Source organism: Miscanthus floridulus, chromosome 8 (assembly GCF_019320115.1).
Source record: "Miscanthus floridulus cultivar M001 chromosome 8, ASM1932011v1, whole genome shotgun sequence".
Classification (NCBI taxonomy): Eukaryota; Viridiplantae; Streptophyta; class Magnoliopsida; order Poales; family Poaceae; genus Miscanthus; species Miscanthus floridulus.
In genome coordinates, this window is record NC_089587.1 from 45,674,099 (window position 1) to 45,692,919 (window position 18,821).

At 46.8% G+C, this 18,821-nt stretch overlaps 1 protein-coding gene across 4 annotated transcripts; it reads left to right on the plus strand.

Moving 5' to 3' along the window:
* Window positions 1-2,507: 2,507 nt before the first annotated feature.
* LOC136476286 (GDSL esterase/lipase At4g10955-like) lies at window positions 2,508-9,371 on the plus strand. Of its 4 annotated transcripts, XM_066474061.1 has the most exons (5): window positions 2,508-3,453; window positions 3,713-3,882; window positions 5,264-5,391; window positions 7,731-8,613; window positions 9,067-9,371. In XM_066474061.1, the coding sequence occupies exons 3-5, from the start codon at window positions 5,330-5,332 to the stop codon at window positions 9,094-9,096; spliced, it is 975 nt and encodes a 324-aa protein (XP_066330158.1). In that variant the 5' UTR covers window positions 2,508-3,453; window positions 3,713-3,882; window positions 5,264-5,329; the 3' UTR covers window positions 9,097-9,371. The 4 variants fall into 4 exon arrangements, with proteins under 4 accessions (XP_066330158.1, XP_066330154.1, XP_066330156.1 ...); XM_066474057.1 differs by lacking the exon at window positions 9,067-9,371 and having other exon boundaries at window positions 3,061-3,453; window positions 7,731-9,047; XM_066474059.1 differs by lacking the exons at window positions 3,713-3,882; window positions 9,067-9,371 and having other exon boundaries at window positions 3,061-3,453; window positions 7,731-9,047.
* The last annotated feature ends 9,450 nt before the right edge of the window (window positions 9,372-18,821 follow it).

Here is an 18,821-nt window from a genome sequence, read left to right on the forward strand (position 1 = left end):
CCACCCAACTGCTCTGGACTCCTGTTGCCATGGCGCCGGTGTTGGGTACCACCCAGCTGCTCTGGACCCCTGTTGCCATGGCGCTGTTGTTGGGCACCAACCAGCTGTTCTGGACCCCTGTTGCCATGGCGCCGGTGCTGGGCACCACATAGCTGCTCTGAACCCCTGTTGCCATGGCGCCGTTGTTGGGCACCACCAAGCTGCTCTGGACCCCTGTTGCCATGGCGTCGGTGTCCCAGCTCTGGACCTCTGTGGACTGCTCCTGATCAAAACTGTTATTGCTCTCCACATCAGCCCCTATCGAGCTCCAGAACCCCAGTTCTCCTGCAGATAGCTGCCGCGCCACCGGCATGGTCACCTGCGCCTCCAACTCTCGGTACTGCTCTGACGCTGCGGACGGAAAGCACTGCAAGTCGCAGCTATCAAGAAGAGGGAACTCTGGGTACTGCTCTGACGCTGCGGACGGGAAGCACTGCAAGTCGCTTCTATCAAGAAGAGGGAACTCTGGGTACTGCTCTGACGCTGCAGACGGGAAGCACTGCAAGTCGCTGCTATCAAGAAGAGGGAACTCTGGGTACTGCTCTGACGCTGCGGACGGGAAGCACTGCAAGCCGCTTCTATCAAGAAGAGGGAACTCTGGGTACTGCTCCGACGCTGCAGACGGGAAGCACTGCAAGTCGCTGCTATCAAGAAGAGGGCTCTGCCGGAAGGTGTCGTCGTCGGTCAGAACGAGGTGTGAGGATTCTTCGTCTCCAGAAGCATACGCCACGCCCGAGGAGCAGTGATCGAGCATTGCCCCAGAACAAGGAAGAGCTGACGCGGTGGCGCCGACGCGCGCGTGACCACCACTCTGGCAGATTTCTTGCCCATCCGGCACGCGCATGCGCTTCCGCCCGTGGCCGCTGAAGGCAATGTGGCAGATTTTGACGGGCGACGGGCAGGGCGGCGCGGCGATGGTGTACTCGTGCATCACCCACCCGACGCTGCCGCTGTCCTTGCCTTTGCCCATGTGCAGGTTGAGATTGCTGACATGGACCCTGATCCTCTGGCCTCGGACGCGCAGGCACTTCTCGAGGCTGCTCTGCATCTTCCAAATCCCGACGCCGCCGTCGCAGCCGCGGTCCTGGCGGGCGCCGGGTTTCTTGGCTTCGCTGGCGCGCACGATGAAATAGGCCTCGTCCTCGCTCCCCACGCCGTGGCGCTCGAAGAGGTCCCAGGGCAACGTGCTCCCCGCCGCGTCGTCCTCGAAGATGACACCGGGGAATGGATCCTGGCCACGGGCGCCCGGGAGGAGGTAGAACTTGACCAGCTCGCGCTTCGTAGGCCGGAACCTGTAGGTGGGTGGTGATGGGATCTGCTCCGCCGCCGCCGCCATGGATGGGAAGGGATTTGCTTCTCCGACGGCCAGAGGCTTCAGCGTGGGCGTGGATTGGGATCTAGGAAGAGGACACGGGTGAGGTTTATATCGTCCACGCACCTGGGATCCCAGCGCGGAGTGCCTTCCCCGCCGCTCCGCTCACGGAACGGAAAAGCACGCGAAAAGTCAATTTTACCCCCGCCCCTCTCTACCGTAGCAGCAGCGACTCCGTGGATCTTTGTCGGTCCTGGAGTATATATGTTTTTATTTTTATTTTTATTTAACCGGCTGAAACTTGCCAAAAATCATATAAAAGCATAGAAAATTCATGAAATGGAAAACCAAGTTTTGTTAGTCTTCACATTAGTAGGTCTACATATTAGAAGTGAATAATCACATGTTTAATATTCTGTGTTTTCTGTACAATTAAATATGTGTTATTGCTTGATAAATCTTTATAGGGAGTTTCTATTAGCCATAAATCTTGAAATTTCTGCAGTATGTTAGGCTACTGTAAAAAATTCAAGATTTAAGAATAACATAGATCAATCTTTATAGAAACAAATTGTGTTAAAACATGTTTTATACTTTTGGTGTATACATATGTGTATTAGAAGACTAACAAAATTTTGTTTTGACATTTTACAAATTTTCTACGATTCTTAATGATTTTTACAAGTTTCAGCTGAAATAAAGCATAAAAAGAGGGAAAACCATAAGAGACAAGGACTTTGCATTTGGGCCCATGGATTTCTCACAGATCAACCCACGGTCTAGTGCACTATCTAGTAGTGGCCCTGTTCGGCTTACCCTATATTCGGCTTGTTCGGCTTCTTTTTTCAGTCGGAACCGTGTTTTTCTCTCACAACAATTCAGTCAGAACAGTGTTTTCAGCAAGTTTCAGCCAAGTTTCAGACCAGCGAACGGAGCCAGTATTTACTTGAGTCTGTAGTTTGTGCACAGCCCCTCTTTGACCCTATTCTAATCATCGGGTCTTTGGCCCTGTTCGCGTGTTCTTAAACCCGGCTTGATTCGTTTTTTTTCATCCGGAACAGTGTTTCCTCCAGCATTCCTTCAGACCATCCAAATTTCTCCTTCAGACCATCCAAATTCCTCTAGAATTCCTCCTATCGTTTTTTTTCTAAATCAGAGCACCCGAACGTGGAAGAGCAGTCGATACGGACGGGGATGGGATCAACGGTGACAAGGGAGGGTGCACGGGGGCACCATGGTGTTTGGCCACACCTGTAGGTGCCCGCGTTGCAGACGGAGATGGCAGACGGTGTGCTGGCGATGTGTGACGACAGCAGCACCAACAGCTGCGCGGATAACCGAGGCCGTAGCGAGCTCCAGCCGCAGGGGTTGCTGCTAGCTTTGCCGGAGAGGGGCCACGGCCGGGCATGGCGCCTACGGGGGAGCACGGACAACGTGGAGGCGAGCCTGAGAGATGTGCCCGCCATTGGTGCCGGTGGAGGTGGAAGGAAGAAGGAAGAGATGAGGGAACATGAGGGCAAAATGGTATTTTTTGCGTGCTTAGTATAAACATGAAAGGCGGGCCTGGTGCAAGCGGTAGAGTCTTACCGTCTGTGACCGGAAGGTCCCGGGTTTGAGTCGCGGTCTCCTCGCATTGCATATGCGAGGGTAAGGCTTGCCACTGACATCCTTCCCTAGACTCCGCACAGAGCGGGAGCTCTCTACACTGAATACGTCCTTTTTTTTGTATAAACATGATTTTCTCCTTTTTATGATTACCCTCTCTCCGTCTCAAAATAAATGTACTTTTATGATTCTTAGAGAAGATCCATGTTACTTGAAAATTACATATTTATCTCAATCAAAAGCTATCTCAGCCTGTAATGATTGTACTTTGAAAGTAGAAAGAGTAAAAAAAAAATACTACTATAGGTGGACTATATTTGAAGTGCATTCATTTAAAAAAATTACTAGCTAATATTTATTTTGTGACGGAGCAAGTACGGCCTCGTTTGGATCAAAGGAAAAGCATAGGAAACATGCAGGAAACTTATTCCAGAGGAATTATCTTCTCTCTCATCGTTTGGAACAAAGGAAGTCACAGGAAACTTTCCAAAGAAACGGCAACTACACCTGTACTTTTGGAGGAAGAAAATGAGGTCCGAGCTCATTGGAAACTCTCCTACGGCTGTTCAATGCCTCTCTGCGTTTTTCCAGTGTTATGGATTCTTGCGTTCTAAACACTCCTTCTAGTTATTTTTCACGTTTTTTCTTTTCTCTATTTTACCACTACACATTCATCATATTCCTGTGTTTTTTTCTATTCCCGTATTTTTTATTCTACATTCCAAGGCCCTACATGTTTTTTGTTCCGCCGTGCAGCGTAGTACCAGCAGTGCCCTGGAGTGGTGATGGTGGCTGGGGCTATATTATTAGAGACAGTGACGGTGATGTTGACATTGCTGGAAGGGGCAGATTACCACATCTCCTAGATCCTTTCCAATCTGAGCTAATTGCATGTCTGCAAGGGATTGAAGCTGCCATAGATATCGGTATTACAAAAATTATTGTTGAAACTAATGCTATGATGGTGAAATTTGCGGAAGCGAAGGATTGGGTCTTATCGGTGCTGGGTAGAATAATCCAAGAACTTGCTAGATTAAATTTTGTCTCTGTATTTTTTTCTGCAGTTCCTAGGGAGTATAACAAGGTTGCCCATGTATTAGAGCAAGGCTAATAATACAGCCGACTTGCTAGCTGTAAGGTTTCTTGTAGCTTTCTCTTAGCCCACTCATATAATAGTAGTTAGTTCTTTACAGTTAATACATGGCCCACTTGTTTCTCTCACAGACTTTCTTGGTTCTTGTACCCAAGTCGGCTGTAAGCTTACAACCCGCTTCTCCTCTCTCTCCTCCACCTCAACATTTAGTCGGCTTATAGCCTGCTATTATACTTGCTCTTAGTAGCTTCGAAGTGTGAGTGCGAAGAAGGGGACGGTCCATTCTTGGACCCACTGTATTCGGTCGATTGTCCTCATAGTCTGCAGCACTACTTCAGCAATACTGTGAACGAAGAATGTTTTTGTCTCGCAACAGCACGAGCCAAATTTCAGCGAAACCAAGGACTTCGCCGAGAGTGCAGCACGTGAGTAATGGAATCCATTTCCATTTCAAAAAAAAAAAGTAGTGCCCTGGCCCCTGGGGTACACACGTCAATTTCCCCCAACTGTCCTAGAGGCACCCACCGAGGCAGATGCCAGATCCATAAAAAGGCCGCTCACGCCGCTGTCCCTTCGTTTTCCCCAAACTGTGCCGACCGAACGACCGCCGGTCTTCCCCGCCGCGCACGCGCCTGGCGCGGGCGCCTCCATTTCTAGATCGGGGTGCGGCCATCCTCTCTTGTTTCCGTGGCAACTGGCAACCGCGCCTCTCCTCCTTCCTTGCAGCGTGCGCCAACCACCCCCCCCCCCCCCCCCCCCCCCCCCCCCCCCCCCCCCGCGGCACTGCGCGTGGAGCTGATCTCGTCATTTGTCGGTAAGGCTGCCGTAGCTTTTCTTCCATGGATCGTTCCTCCCGCTGCACAGTCGTCTCGCTCTCTCCAAATCTCTGTTCCTGGGACGGGGCATAATCTTGTGCATCTAGTTTTGTTGCGTATTTTTGTTCGAAGCTGTACCAATCGACTAATTTCAGCGGGTTATTTCAGCAAATTCGAATCCTCCGCCTGTGCCCCAATCATCTTTTCAACCTAAAATGCTCGGACACCATCCACGTTTGCTTGTTTTACCTTTATTTCTGCTCTGCCCAAGAAATGCCGGATACAGACTTAAGTTGACCTCCATTTATTTAGTCGGACTCCTATCTATTATATATCATTATAGTATGATTACCGCAAGTATCATCTTACATATGCCGAAATTTTCCATGCCTATTGCAGTGTTATGTTTTTGTCCAGCGGCACAACTGTTCAACTAAAGAGTGAAGAACATATTTTTGTAGCGCCATGGCTGTGGAAAGAGATGTATTTGGAATTTCAGGACCGACGTATCTGAAATCAATTGATTGGTATGTTTTTAATAGCTCCTCTCGCCTTCAACATTTCTAGATGACATTTCTCAGGATGTTCGCGGGTCATGGAAGGGTTGGGTTTGCAGAAAATTCTACATTTACTTGTTTTGAAAAAGATGTTCCTCATGTCCTCTAGCAACAGAGCTGCAACATTATTAACTGTAGCCAATCCAGTCTTTCTGGGAATTAGAGAGTTATGTCATTCTAATGAACGGCAGATAGTCGAGAACAATGAAGAAAGAGAAGCACTAGAAATAGGTTTAATTGCTAATTTTGTGTGCCTGGAATTCATCTTCTTCTATCTTACAACATTGGACTTGGGATGGCATGGCATCACTTTCATGTACCTAGCTTCTAAATCCCATGTCTTCCATTATTGGTCACTGTCATGTCGAACTTGGAAAAATTATGACCCTTAACTCTTACTAACCATTCCCACCTTCTCCACCTCACTCCCATTATGAGCATTATTGTCTAACTGTAAGTGGTTTAAGACTCAATGAACCTCTCCTTGTCTACTGAGATCCAGTCTCTCTAATGACATTGTCAACACAAACATTCATCATTGGGAATTGGGTTCTTCTGGTTAGCAGAATACAGGGAAGTAATACTTACTGCAACTTGTGCTGAGAAATTGATGGACTACAGAACATACCATACTTCTAAGAGCAATGGGAATTTGTGAAATATAGCTTCTTGTGTTTCAAGCTTTGCCCAATCTTTGTGCTTAGTTAACCACAGGATCCTCTAGCTACTCTTTAATTCTTTATGGTGTGATTGCTATGGATCTGGTTGAGTCTCTTTGAATGTTTAAGCATAACAATAAGCCATTATCTTCTGCAATATAGACTTAAGTCTGGAGCTAATGTATTTTTTAACATCATTTGTATATAAGGAAATAGTAATAGTAGTTTATTTATATAACAGAGATGGTTTATAAGAGAGAATATCGCGTTTGTATTGTGTAGTGCTAAAACACTGAATTGAGATGCTTTATAATTCTGAAGCGACATAGCTCATTTGTTGTCTTATCGACATTGTTCAGAAATCATTGCTAGCTTAGATGGAGAAAGTGGGAATTCTGCCATCATGGGAAGTGGGCTTCGCTGATTTGCCATCCCGCAATGGGGCTTCGCTGAATTGCCATTATGAAACATGTGCAACCCGCCGGAATGCCATTTGGTGACTTTAGAACTCAAAAAAAAATGGAAAACAAAGTTTTCTTCCACATTTACCCCTTGCCCTTTCCTTCTTCTTTCATGTGAGAGCACATGGACGGACGAAACCGAGGGAGGAGAAACGGATCGAGCGAGCGCACCCCCATGGCAGCGCCGCGAGCCTCCAGCGACGCCCGCCCGCCCCCCGCGGCAGCACCGCCTGCTCGCCTTCGCCATGCAGAGTCGTGTTCCCACCAGCGAGGCATGGTGGCTGCAGTAGGGACCTCAGGGCCGCCGGGCTCGTAGGCCGCTTCTTCGGCGCCGGCGAGCACAGCAACAAGAGTCGCGAGGTGGACGACCTAGCCCCGGCGAGGCTATTCGTGGGCCTGCCCATTGGCTCGGTCACGAACGGGCTCGGTGAGACCGAGGGCCATCAGCGAGGGGCGGCCTCGGCGAGCCATGTGCCGACGACGCCACGGCACATCGGGCACGCGATGGCCACGCCGTCGCGACTGGAGTTGGAGCAGTGCCCGCAGAGGCAGATGTGCTCCCACGACATGAGTAGCACCGTCGCCGGCCTGACCCGGCAAGCCCCGCACCTGAGGTTCAGGTGTGCCGACACCGCGGCGGGGCACTCTGGCCATGCCGCCGCCGATGCGTGCCTCAACCGGCAACGGCGAGCTCCAAGGTACGGACCGGGGCCATCGGAGGCCGCGCCGCACGGGCATCTGGGCAACCTGTGGAATGGAGGACGCAGTGGACATCGGCGGCGAGGAGCAGGCGGTGTTCTGTCCATCCCTCTGCTCACAGGAAACAAAGAAAGAAAGGACAGGAGCAAATGTGGAAGATAAATTCATTTTTCATTATTTCTGAGTCATAAAGTAACCAAATGGCATTCTGGCGGGTTGCACATATTTCATAATGGCAATCTAGCGAAGCCCCATTGCGGGATGGCAAACCAGCGAAGCACTTCCCACGATGGCATAATTCCAATTTTCTCATATTTCTGCATTCTCAATTTTGACCACTATGAACAGTCTAGGTTAAATCCTTGATAGTCAGAAGTTTGTTTTATGTGATCGTTGGTATAGGTACAGGCATATGATTCTTTTGCTAGTACAGTTTTCACAATTCATTGCCTTGGGGAAGTAACTGTCTTTCATTATCTATTGTCAAAAGGAACTGTGAGCATAATCGGAGATCTGTGGCTGCAAGCTTAGTTCAGGCTGTATATGTGTTAGAGAGAGACCGGCAACTGAATCATCAATCTGTTGAAGCCTTGGCACCTGCTTGGTGGGAATTCTTCCATTTTGAGCTGATTCGCAAGCTGATTGATGATGCTGATATGTCCATATTTGGTGCAATATTTGAATTCAATCCTCCTTCAAGTGAAGAAGCTTCTGTTGCAAATGCTCCAAGATTTGTCATCGCTTTCAGAGGCACCATAACAGAGAAGGATACTATCTCTAGGGATCTTTCCCTGGACCTGCACCTTGTTCAAAATGGTCTCCATAGGACCTCGAGATTTAATATTGCAATGCAAGCTGTTCAAAACGTCGCCTCAGTTTTCCCTGGATCCACGATTTGGCTAGCAGGCCATTCACTAGGTGCAGGCATGGCCATCCTTACTGGAAGAAACATGGTTAAGAAGGGTGTGCTTTTAGAAAGCTTTCTCTTCAACCCACCATTTGTTGCTGCTCCAATTGAAAGGATCAGGGATGAAAGGGTAAAGCACGGTTTTCGTATTGCAAGAAGTGTAATTACTGCTGGATTAACTATTGCCATGAAAGCTAAAACTGAGGGTAACAGTCAGAGATCTGTTGTTGAAGAATCTTTCAGCATTTTGTCATCATGGACACCATATCTATTCGTTAATCCAGGAGACCACATCTGTTCAGAGTACATTGGGTACTTCCAACACCGGAAGAACATGGAAGATCTTGGTGCTGGATTTATTGAGAAGCTTGCGACCCAGAATTCCATTGGAGACCTGTTCTTCAAGGCATTAGGATGGGAATCAGAACCACTGCACCTTCTTCCATCTGCTGATATAATCATCAATGTGAGCCCTTCATCTGATTTCAAATACGCTCATGGTATCAGTCAGTGGTGGCAACCTGAGCTGAATTTGCAGTGCAGTAAATATCGGTACTCATAGCTGTATCTTAAAAACTTAGTTATCCTTTCTATATCCCTTTAGTTTATTCATGTGGTTCATTCTATTTGGGTAGTATTGGTTTCCCAGCTGTGGTAGACTATTTCAGACATATTGACTGCATTTTCCTAACCTGCAAAATCTGTTGATTATGTGGAGTAAAGTTCTGACATCCATCATGTATCTGCCCTGTACAATATATTTATCCATTGTTTAATGATCGCATCATCTGGATTTCTGTACTTCGATGTACTTGTTGCTTTTCTTTTGCTCTGTTGTAGAAAATGCAAAATAATGTGTTCTTTTATTCAAATGAGAAATGCCTTGATAACGTTAGCCTCTTGCCTGATTCTTGTTCAGGACAACATAGCAAGTCATATCCAATGGTAAGTTTTCTTGTTTATGAGTTTAAATAAGTGCTGGTGCATCATCCGCTGATGGAGAGAGGTGGTGCTCTTGATGGGAATGAATCGATTGGGATCATCCATCTCGAGAGCATTGTGATCTGATTTAAATCCTGAATGTATTGTTCGGGTTGGCTCCAAATGTTACCCGCCTTTGACCCCCTGAGTTCATCTCTTTTTTTTCAAAAAAAAAATGTTCAACTGATTAGGCTTGTTGAGGTAAACAGTGTAGTGCAATGGTTAGCAAATTTCTAGCAAGAATACAGACTGTTTCTAGCAAGAGTACAGACTGTCGACACAACAACACTGCTGGCAACAGAAACTTGCTCTCACAAGTTACTGTAGAAACTTGCTCTCACAAGTTACTGCAGGCAACAGAAACTTGCTGGCAACAGAAATTCTAGGGCGCGTTTGGGAGCGTGGCCCAAGAGCCCGGCTGTGCTGGTGGGCTGCAACTCCCGTGTTTGGGAGCCTTGGCCCGCTCAGCAGCCCGGCCATCGGGGTGCAAAACAGCCCCCTCCGCCTGGCTTCGAGGAAGGGTTTGTTTCTCTCGGGCGTGGCTGCGAGCGGCGCGAGGGCGAGCGATTTCGGCGGCGGCGGCGGGCTCGCGTGGGAAGAGGGAAAGCTCCGCGCGCTATCTCCCCACCGGCGAAACCCTCCGCCTTTATAAGCGGCGCTTGCTGCTGCTTCTTCCTTCCTCTCCGTGCTCTTCGCCTTCCTCTAGCCACGTGAGAGACCGGCGTTGGTGGTGAGCTGGTGTGCATCGCGGCGGCATCCTCCCCCGGCGGGCTTCGTATTCGTTCCCGCGCCTCAGATCTGCTACGACGCGGTGCCGCTCCGTCGACCGCGGGGACTCTATGGAGGCGGTCGTCTTCTTCCCTCTTCTTCTGTGGGTGCGGTGGTGGTGAAGCTCTTCTTCCGGCCCGATCTGCTTCGTCTGCCTCGCCGGGTCTTGTTCTTCCTCCCGCTGCGTCGCTCCTTTGCGCCGACGCCGACCCCGAGGTGAAATCGACCCCCAATCCTCCCTCCTTCACGGCGATGATGTTAGGCTTTCATATCCTAATTGTTGTTCATGATTGGTTCATCTGATTTGAGTACTACTTGTTCCTCGATGGATTAGGGTTTGCTATCATAGTTCAGTGATGGTCGTTCTTACAGTCTTTCTTGCTTGCTACTATGATTTGCTTGTTCCTTGATGAGCTCTGTATACCTGATGCGTTTCTTGTTGTTCATATGGTTTGCTTCTGTATTTTTATGATATGGTCGATGGTGTTGTCCTGAGCACCTGGAGGCATGTACCTAAATGCAGCTATGCTTTATTTGCTTACTAAATCATTGTACAATCATGTTGAGGCCAGACAGGGTGTGATGATCTAAGTTTGTGTTACATTGTTATATGCATGTAGATGGATCCCTCTGAGCCGTGAGATGATGTGTAGGCAAGCAGCTGCCCTGGTTGTAGTCATGGTGTCCTTTGTTACCGACAGGCTTAAAAGGAAAAGGGTTGATAGTGAACCTAACCCTCTACTGTATGCACTTAGGGATGAAGCTGACCAGCACAGGCAGTAGACCCCTAACCTGATCTATAACTCCAATGATGGAGAGTGCCTATCCATGCTTAGGATGACCAGAGCACCTTTTTTTTTGCTTTATGTAATCTGTTTAGAGCTAGGAGCCTAGTTTCTGATAGAGAGGAGGTCACAGTAGAGGAGCAGGTTGCAATGTTTCTCCATGTGGTTGGTCACAACCAAAGATTTAGAGTTGTCCACCAGTCTTTTAGGAGGTCCATTGAGATAGTGCACAACACTTCCACCAGGTTTTGTATGCTATTGGTGAGCTTAGGAATGAGTTGATCAAGCCTCCTAGCACTACCATTCACCCAAAGGTACTTGAAAGCCATAGATGGAATCCATTCTTGAAGGTAATTGTGAATCACATGTTCCTTCATTAGGTAGATGTGCATATTCACATGTACTGTTATCTCACTTCCAAGGTTTTTAGGACTGCATTGGTGCCATTGATGGCACCCATGTGTTGGCAAGGGTGCCTAGACACATGCAGGCTGCTTTCAGGGGTAGGAAACACAACCCCACACAAAATAACATGGCTGTTGTAGACTTTGATCTCAAGTTCACATATGTTCGTGCTAGCTAGGAGGGCTCTACCCATGATGCACTTATCCTAGCTAATGCCATTGAGAGGAATGATGGGTTCACTATACTTGAAGGTAACTGCACTACCTAGTCAATGCACTTATGTCCTTAAGATTGGCACACACACTCATAGTAGTTGTCCAATTATAGGTAAATTCTACCTGGTAGATGCTGGCTACGCATGCCGCAGTGGCTGTAGGTAGGTACCACTTGACTGAGTTTGGGAGCAGAAACCACCCAACCAATGCAAGGGAGATTTTCAACCTAAGGCACTCATCACTAAGGGTCACTGTGGAGAGGGCTCTTGGTGCACTGAAGAACAGGTTTCGTATCCTAGATAACAAGCCCGTTTACCCATACAAGACTCAGGTGAAGCTTGTATTGGCCTGCTGTATTTTGCACAATTGGATCATAGGTTTTGGTATTGACCAAGTTGTGCCACCTGAGGAGGGTTTCATTGACAGCTGAAAGCTCTAGTTTGGTTTTGGTGAATTGATGAAACCCTAAGTGCTAACCTAGTTTATCAAGTGATCATGACATAGGTAGCACACTTCAAGTAGAAGAAGCTAATGAAGATCATAGCATGACAATGGTGATGGCATGGCGATGATCAAGGGCTTAAACTTGAAATGAAGAAAGAGAAAAACAAAAAGCTCAAGGCAAAGGTATAAATTGTAGGAGCCATTTTGTTTTGGTGATCAAGACACTTAGAGAGTGTAATCACATTTAGGTTTAATAGCCATACTATTAAGAGGGGTGAAACTCGTATCGGAATGCAGTTATCAAAGTGCCACTAGATGCTCTAACTCATTGCATATGCATTTAGGATCTAGTGGAGTGCTAACACCCTTGATAATATTTGTGAAAATATGCTACCACATGTGCACAAGGTGTTTGTAGGGTTGAGATGGGTTTGGGTCCCGCTTTTGGGAAAATGAAATGTCTATTTTCTATTGTGCCGGATGCAAAATTCTTGGTGGTTGGCACACTTGAGCAAGGGTGAAGAAGTTAGAGTTGAAATGGAGTTGATCGAAATGATGCTGTCGTCGGTCTACTGACCGGACGCTGGGTCACTCAGCGACCGGACGCTGAAGGGCTACGTCTGATCGAGCTGTCAGATGGACAATGGCTAGGGTTGAGCACCGGACGCTGGCTGCGTCCGGTCAAGGTGGACCAGACGCGTCCGGTCGAAAAAACATGCCTCGGAGAGCTTACTAGAAACGACCGGACGCTGGGGCTTCAGCGTCCGGTCAGTTTTGACCGGAGCGTCCGGTCAGCTTCGCAGCCGTTGAAATTTGACGAACAACGTTTGAAGCTGGTGACGCGTGGCGTCCATCAGGCGACCGGACGCTGAGGGCTAGCGTCCGGTCAGTATGACCAGAGCGTCCGGTTAGAGCGCGTTTTACCCAGTGAAGGGGTATAACGGCTCTATTTGATTAGGGCTCTATTTATAGCCCCATGGCCGGCTCAAGGAATAACCCTTGCACATTTTCATTGCCATAGCAACCTTATGAGCCTAGCTAAAGGACTCCCACTCATCTACATTATTGATTCATCATCATAGTGAGATTGGGAGTGATCCAAGTGCATTGCTTGAGTGATTGCATCTAGAGGCACTTAGTGATCGTGTTTCGCTGCGGATTTCGCTTGTTACTCTTGGTGGTTGCCGCCACCTAGACGGCTTGGAGCAACGAGGATCGTCGAGCGGAGGTGGTGATTATCTCCGGCTCCGATCGTGGTGATTGTGAGGGGTTCTTGACCTTTCTCCGGCGGAGCGCCAAAAGGTACTCTAGTAGATTGCTCGTGGCTTGTGTGATCCTCATCTTATGTTGGTTGCGCGGCACCCTATTGAGGGTTTGGCGTGTGAAGCTAATTAGCGCGTGAACCTCCAAGTGAGTGAATCGCCACAACGAGGACTAGCTTACCGGTAAGCAAGTGAACCTCGATAAAAAATCATTGTGGTCATCATTGATTCCGAGGTGATTGGTCATCATTGTTATTCATCTTCATGATTGATTCATTCATTCATCTACACGGTGGTATAACCCTCTTGATCACTCTTTTCACTTTACTGCAAACTAGTTGACAAGCTCTTTAGTGTAGCTAGTTGTGAGAGCTTGCATGCTTGGTTGGTGTGGCTCTTTAGTTAGCCTTTGAGAGCACACTAACATAGGTTAGTGTCATTGCTCTTGTATGAATTGACACTATCTAAACTAGAATTGTGGTAGGTGGCTTGCATTTTGAGTAGGCTAGCGCAACACTCGCTTCGCCTCATAATTGTCTAACTATTTGGTTAAGTGTTGTTGTAGAAATTTTTATTAGGCTATTCACCCCCCCTCTAGCCATTAGGACCTTTCAACAGCCAACCTGACCCACTTGAGAACCTGCCCAATAATGACAGCCGATCCCAAGACTCCAATGCCATGGCACTTAGAAGGGATGCCATCTGTAATGCTATGTGGGAAGGGAGGGGTACCTCTAGGATCTGATCATGCATTAACTTTGTTATTAAATTCGGTTTGTTTACCCTGTTATGGAACTCATGTTTGTGTGATGTTTATGTAATAATTTGTTGGACAAGGCTGAGACCAAATTTCTTTCCTACTCAAGTGTTTATTGTTTGGTTCATGTTGTTTTTCATCATCTGCCACTCGTTCATGGTCTTTGGCCATAAAACTCAGCCATACAGTGGTAGCAGCATAGATCAATTATGATGCTCCTATTGTATGGTTGTGTCCCATGGCCAAAGCTTATGTGTATTCTTGATTGTGATGTTATTCTCCTACTTACTTTGAAATTGCAATACCAAATAGGATGGCTCCACTCCCAGTTGATTTGCTTGGTGCCTAGGGTGGGTTTGTGGCTGCTTCTGATGTAGCAAATGGGCTGTTGGAGGTGCTGTTGCCGCTGGTGCTGGTGCAGCAGCAGTAGCTGGTATTGGTGTTGCTGCTGCTGGTGCTGGTGTTGCCGTTGCAGCAGCTGGTGATGGTGCTGGTGCTGCTACAGGGGGTCCTAGGGCCATGAGGTGGAACACCTCTGGCTTTGTCCTTAGGAGGATGGCACAACTTGTTAGTGATGGTAGTAGACCTGACAAAGTCTTCAAGGATAAAGATGTTAACCATGTTGCCAAAGCCCTTAAGGAGTACAGTGGGGAGGTAGTGAGCCAAACTCAGGTGTACAACACTTTGGGATAGTGACACCAATGCTATCAAGCTTGAGTAGGAGCACTACCTTGGCCACTGCAAGGTAGAACTTTGTTTTCTTTCCTATGTGTCCTTATACCTGTCTTTCCATTACTTGTCTAAAACTGTACCCTTCCCCTCCCTCCCCCTTACTGCAGGACCATCCTAAAGATGCAGAGATTCTAAACTATCCTATAAGGTTCTACACTGAGATGGAGTCCATCTTTGGCCATGCTATGGCCACTGGTAGGTTTGCACTTGCTTTTGGTGAAGCCCTAGGGGCCAACCAGGCTAAGAGTGTTGCTGCTAAGCTAGAGGGTCCTTCCTCTACCCATGTTCCTACTGAGAAGACCCACACTGATGTAGGATGTAGCAGCAAGGCCACAGAGCTCCTCTCCTCAGCTGTGGGAGCAAAGAGGAAGAGAGGCACCTTTAGTGAGGATGAGATGCTTATGTTAACCAACATGTCTGATGCTGTAAACAATGTTGCCAATGCTCTTAGGGAGACTAGACCAGCCCATGTTGATGCTGACCTCTACCTCGCTGTGATGGAGATACCTGGTTTTACCGAGGAGGCACTGATAGTGGCCTACACCTACCTGCTGGACAACAAGGTCCAAGGCAGGGGCTTTGTTGGCATGAGTGACAGCCATAGGGACATTTGGCTCAGGAACTACCTAGCCAACAACTACTACATGTAGTTCCTGCACATGTTGGCAACCATGTGCATTGAGGGGGTTGACTGTTGAGATGTATAGTTCCTCCACCTTCCTCACCCACTCTCTCTTCTTTTGACTACAGTTGAGCTGTAGGTATTTTGTACAGGTTACTTGGCTAACCCACACCTGTCCTTTTGGGTTCTTTCTTGGGAGGGTGGCTAACTATATGTGCTAGAGGGTACCATGGTAGACATTTGAGCCCTAAAGTGTTGGGCAGAACAATTATGTTGTAAGGCACTATTTGTAGCCTATGTTGGCTACTTTATTTGAGATCAGTTGTTCCTTATTCTCTTACTTATGACCTGTTGGTTTTGTTTCTTTTGATTAGTGGTAACTGTGGGAAATCTATAAGACATATGATGCAAACAACATATTCATGAGGTGGTTGCCTTGTTTAATTGGTTCTTCATGTTTTTCATCACTGCCATGGAACCCTATGTGTGCCCATCCATTCACTTATCAACAGCAACTTGTATCTTATGCTAATGGCAGTGAATGGATGTGCATAATAGGGTTCGATGGCAGTCATGGCCCTAGATTTGCACTTGTTTAGTGTCTGCCCTATTTACTTGATTATTCTGATTTGTCATGTATGTCATCAAATCCATGTGACACATCCATACCCTAGCAACAACCCCTTCTTCCTTGTGCTGATGGCAGTGTATGGATGTGCACATAGATTCCATGGCAGCCATGAGTTTGGATTTGCTGCACTACTGGTTTTTATTTTCTATGGCAGCCACCAATGATTTGAACTGAAAGAACACCACCACATTGTAAAGCTGAGGCCAACCTTTTATTACAATGCCTGTGATGTCAATTCTCTTACATATAAACTTGATGATGCTGGTCATCAGTGGAGGACTTAAGATCAACGATTTGTTTCACCGCAAACCGTAGATCTTCAAGTTCCACACTCATGGCAAGTTTCATGCTTTACATTTAACTGAGGCTAAACCACTGTTTCATTTTATAGAAATGGCAGGGTACTATATTGTTTTCAATGGGAAGGCTCATGGGATTTACCTGAGTTGGCATGAGTACAATAAGCATGTTCTTGGGTTGAGAAATGCTATATACAAGAAGTATAGCAACTATGAGCAGGCTGTTAGAGATTTTCAGGCAGCCATGAGAGATGTCCATTTATCTCATGGAGCAGCACCTCTCCTTCCCTATGATCCTGTCCCTCATGATGCTTTTGCTCCAATCACCTCACTTGTTATCTTGGTGTTTTGGATATGGATGAAGGGGGGCAATACTAGCTGCTACGACTGCCCCACTTAGGCCTGTGATGGGTGCATGATGGATGAGTTGCTGTTGTGTCTTACTATTTTCTGTCATCCATTTCTGTTTCATATCTCCTATGTGTTGTTCAAGGTCTGCTACTTACTGATTAGGCTGTTGATATTGTTATTTTGCCTTGCTTCATTGGTACTTTTTGTAGCTGTGGGAATTAGGTCGATGATGACAAAATTGATGGGTGCATTAGCTGGCTACATGTGCTTTTTGTTTGTGTAATCCATTTATGTGATCTTCTACCTGTGCTGGGCTTCACAGACTTATCTTTGGTGGCTGACTATGCTGTAAATGGACCTGTTCTTTCTTGCTTACTTCTTTAATTGTACCATGAAGCTAGCTATGTTATGGACTGATCAACTGTTAATTTTTCTGAGGCCTAGTGCTGTTAACAGCACTAATTGCATGGTTTGCTTGTTCAAAACTGTTGTAATGGATCTCCAACTCTTGCTCATTCCATTGCTATAACTGCATTGCATTTGTGCATCCTGACTATGGGCCTGGCCGAGGCAGCCAACAATCAAACACAATCTTGGTTTGGTAGTTGGAGTTAGTTAGCTGCTCAGCCCGGCTGCATATGTGCAAACAAACACAATCTCAAGTGGGCCTGGCCCGTTTCACACTAGATGCCAAACAAGAGCTGTTGCACCACTTGGGGCAGGCCTGGACTGGACTGGCCTGGGCCAGGCGGGCGGTCCAAGCCGGCCTCAGCCACCCTCCTAAACACGCCCCTAGAAGCTACGTAAGAGCACCCGAAACGTCATTTCAACTGCATGTATTCTCGATGCTTGGATCGGTTTCTGCTGGCAAAGTTCGGCATCAGTGAGAACCGAGCGGGGCTCGGTTGGTCAGCTGAGCAGGGGCTCAGGCTGCTCGCCCGCGGTTCGAGCGCTGGCTCCCGCGAGGCGCCTCACCTTTCTTTTCAATAGTATCCGGGAGACTCCCCGTGTGTAGAAAAAAGTTCGGCATCGGTGGCCAGGGCAACACGAAAACCTTTCTATGAATAAAATACAACAACTGGATCTAAGGGTGTCCCCAGTGGTCAGCGACGTCGCTGGCTAAATAGATTCGGGAGAGAATAGGCAAAAAGTGAATAGCTATCTATTCGTTCGGCTCTAGCGCGTTGCCGGTGGAAGCCAATACTCCAACGGCGCTTGTAACTTTTTTACTACGATGGCCAACCGGAAGCGCCGCTGGTGGAGAAAGATGCTTTGATTAATTAATTCTAACGTTTGGGACCACATTTGGTCATGTCCATGTCAGCTGTCGAAATCGACGGCACCACTGCGGACGCCCTAATATCTCAGCCTCGCGTTCCAGTGTTCTATCTCCGTGAAATAATATTATATACTACACTAGGCAGCGTGTCCGTACGTTGCTACAGAACAGTCAAACTTTTGTACTAAAAACACATGGATCACACGATAAGATAACAATACTATAAAATTAAATACCGACGCTAACATTTAAATTATAGTAGTACTTGACAGCTAAATTGAGCTAGTCAATTTTAGTTCTTCTTAATAAAAACAGAGCACTAATAGTGCACTAATAAGCATAAGATGCACTAAGCCTCAAAATTTTTCCAGCTCAAACAATAGTAAGTCAAATGTATTGATAGCTTACTCCATTTTTAATTATTTCACATAAGACAAGCAGCTATCATTCCTTCTAAAAAAATTTAGAATAATCATACACAATTGCGATATGACTTCAGCACCTAGCGTTGAACTCTGTGAGACTGAGCTCCATACAAGCAGCATCGTGTGAGTGAAACCTTGTAGGCTGAGGCCATGTTCCAATGGCGCATTCATCCATCCCAACAGCATCCATAAGTATTATTGGGGAAAGTTATTCTCAGAAACTACATCCTGTCAAAAATGCATCGTAGCAACGAAGATTATGTTAAAACTGTGAAATGTTCATATCACTGCAATAAATACTATCTGCACAAGCTAAATTAAAATTCACTCTATAAACGAAATCACAAGGCCTTTTCTTCATACCTCAAATTGACGATGACAATATAGGAAGCCCTTTGTCAGTATATACTACAATTCCAAATGCCCCTTGATTCACTTAATGGCATATGGCATAGCCCATATAACTCTTACAACTTAGACTTGTTTTTCATCCAACCCCTCAAAAAAGCCTCCATAAAATGATTACTTTTTACACAAGGCCTTTTCTTCATACCTCAAATTGATTATGACAATATAGGAAGCCCTTTGTCAGTATATACTACAATTCCAAATGCCCCTTCATTCACTTAATGGCATATGGCATAGCCCATATAACTCTTACAACCTAGACTTTGTTTTCCACCCCCCGCCCCCCCTCCTCAAAAAATCCTCGATGAAA

Bases quoted from the DNA above. Each gene is read 5' to 3' on its own strand.
- LOC136476286 (XM_066474057.1), top strand. From the start codon at position 5,330: ATGGCTGTGGAAAGAGATGTATTTGGAATTTCAGGACCGACGTATCTG. The intron at 5,392-7,730 runs GTATGTTTTTAA...TATTGTCAAAAG, and splicing joins TATCTGAAATCAATTGATTG to GAACTGTGAGCATAATCGGA.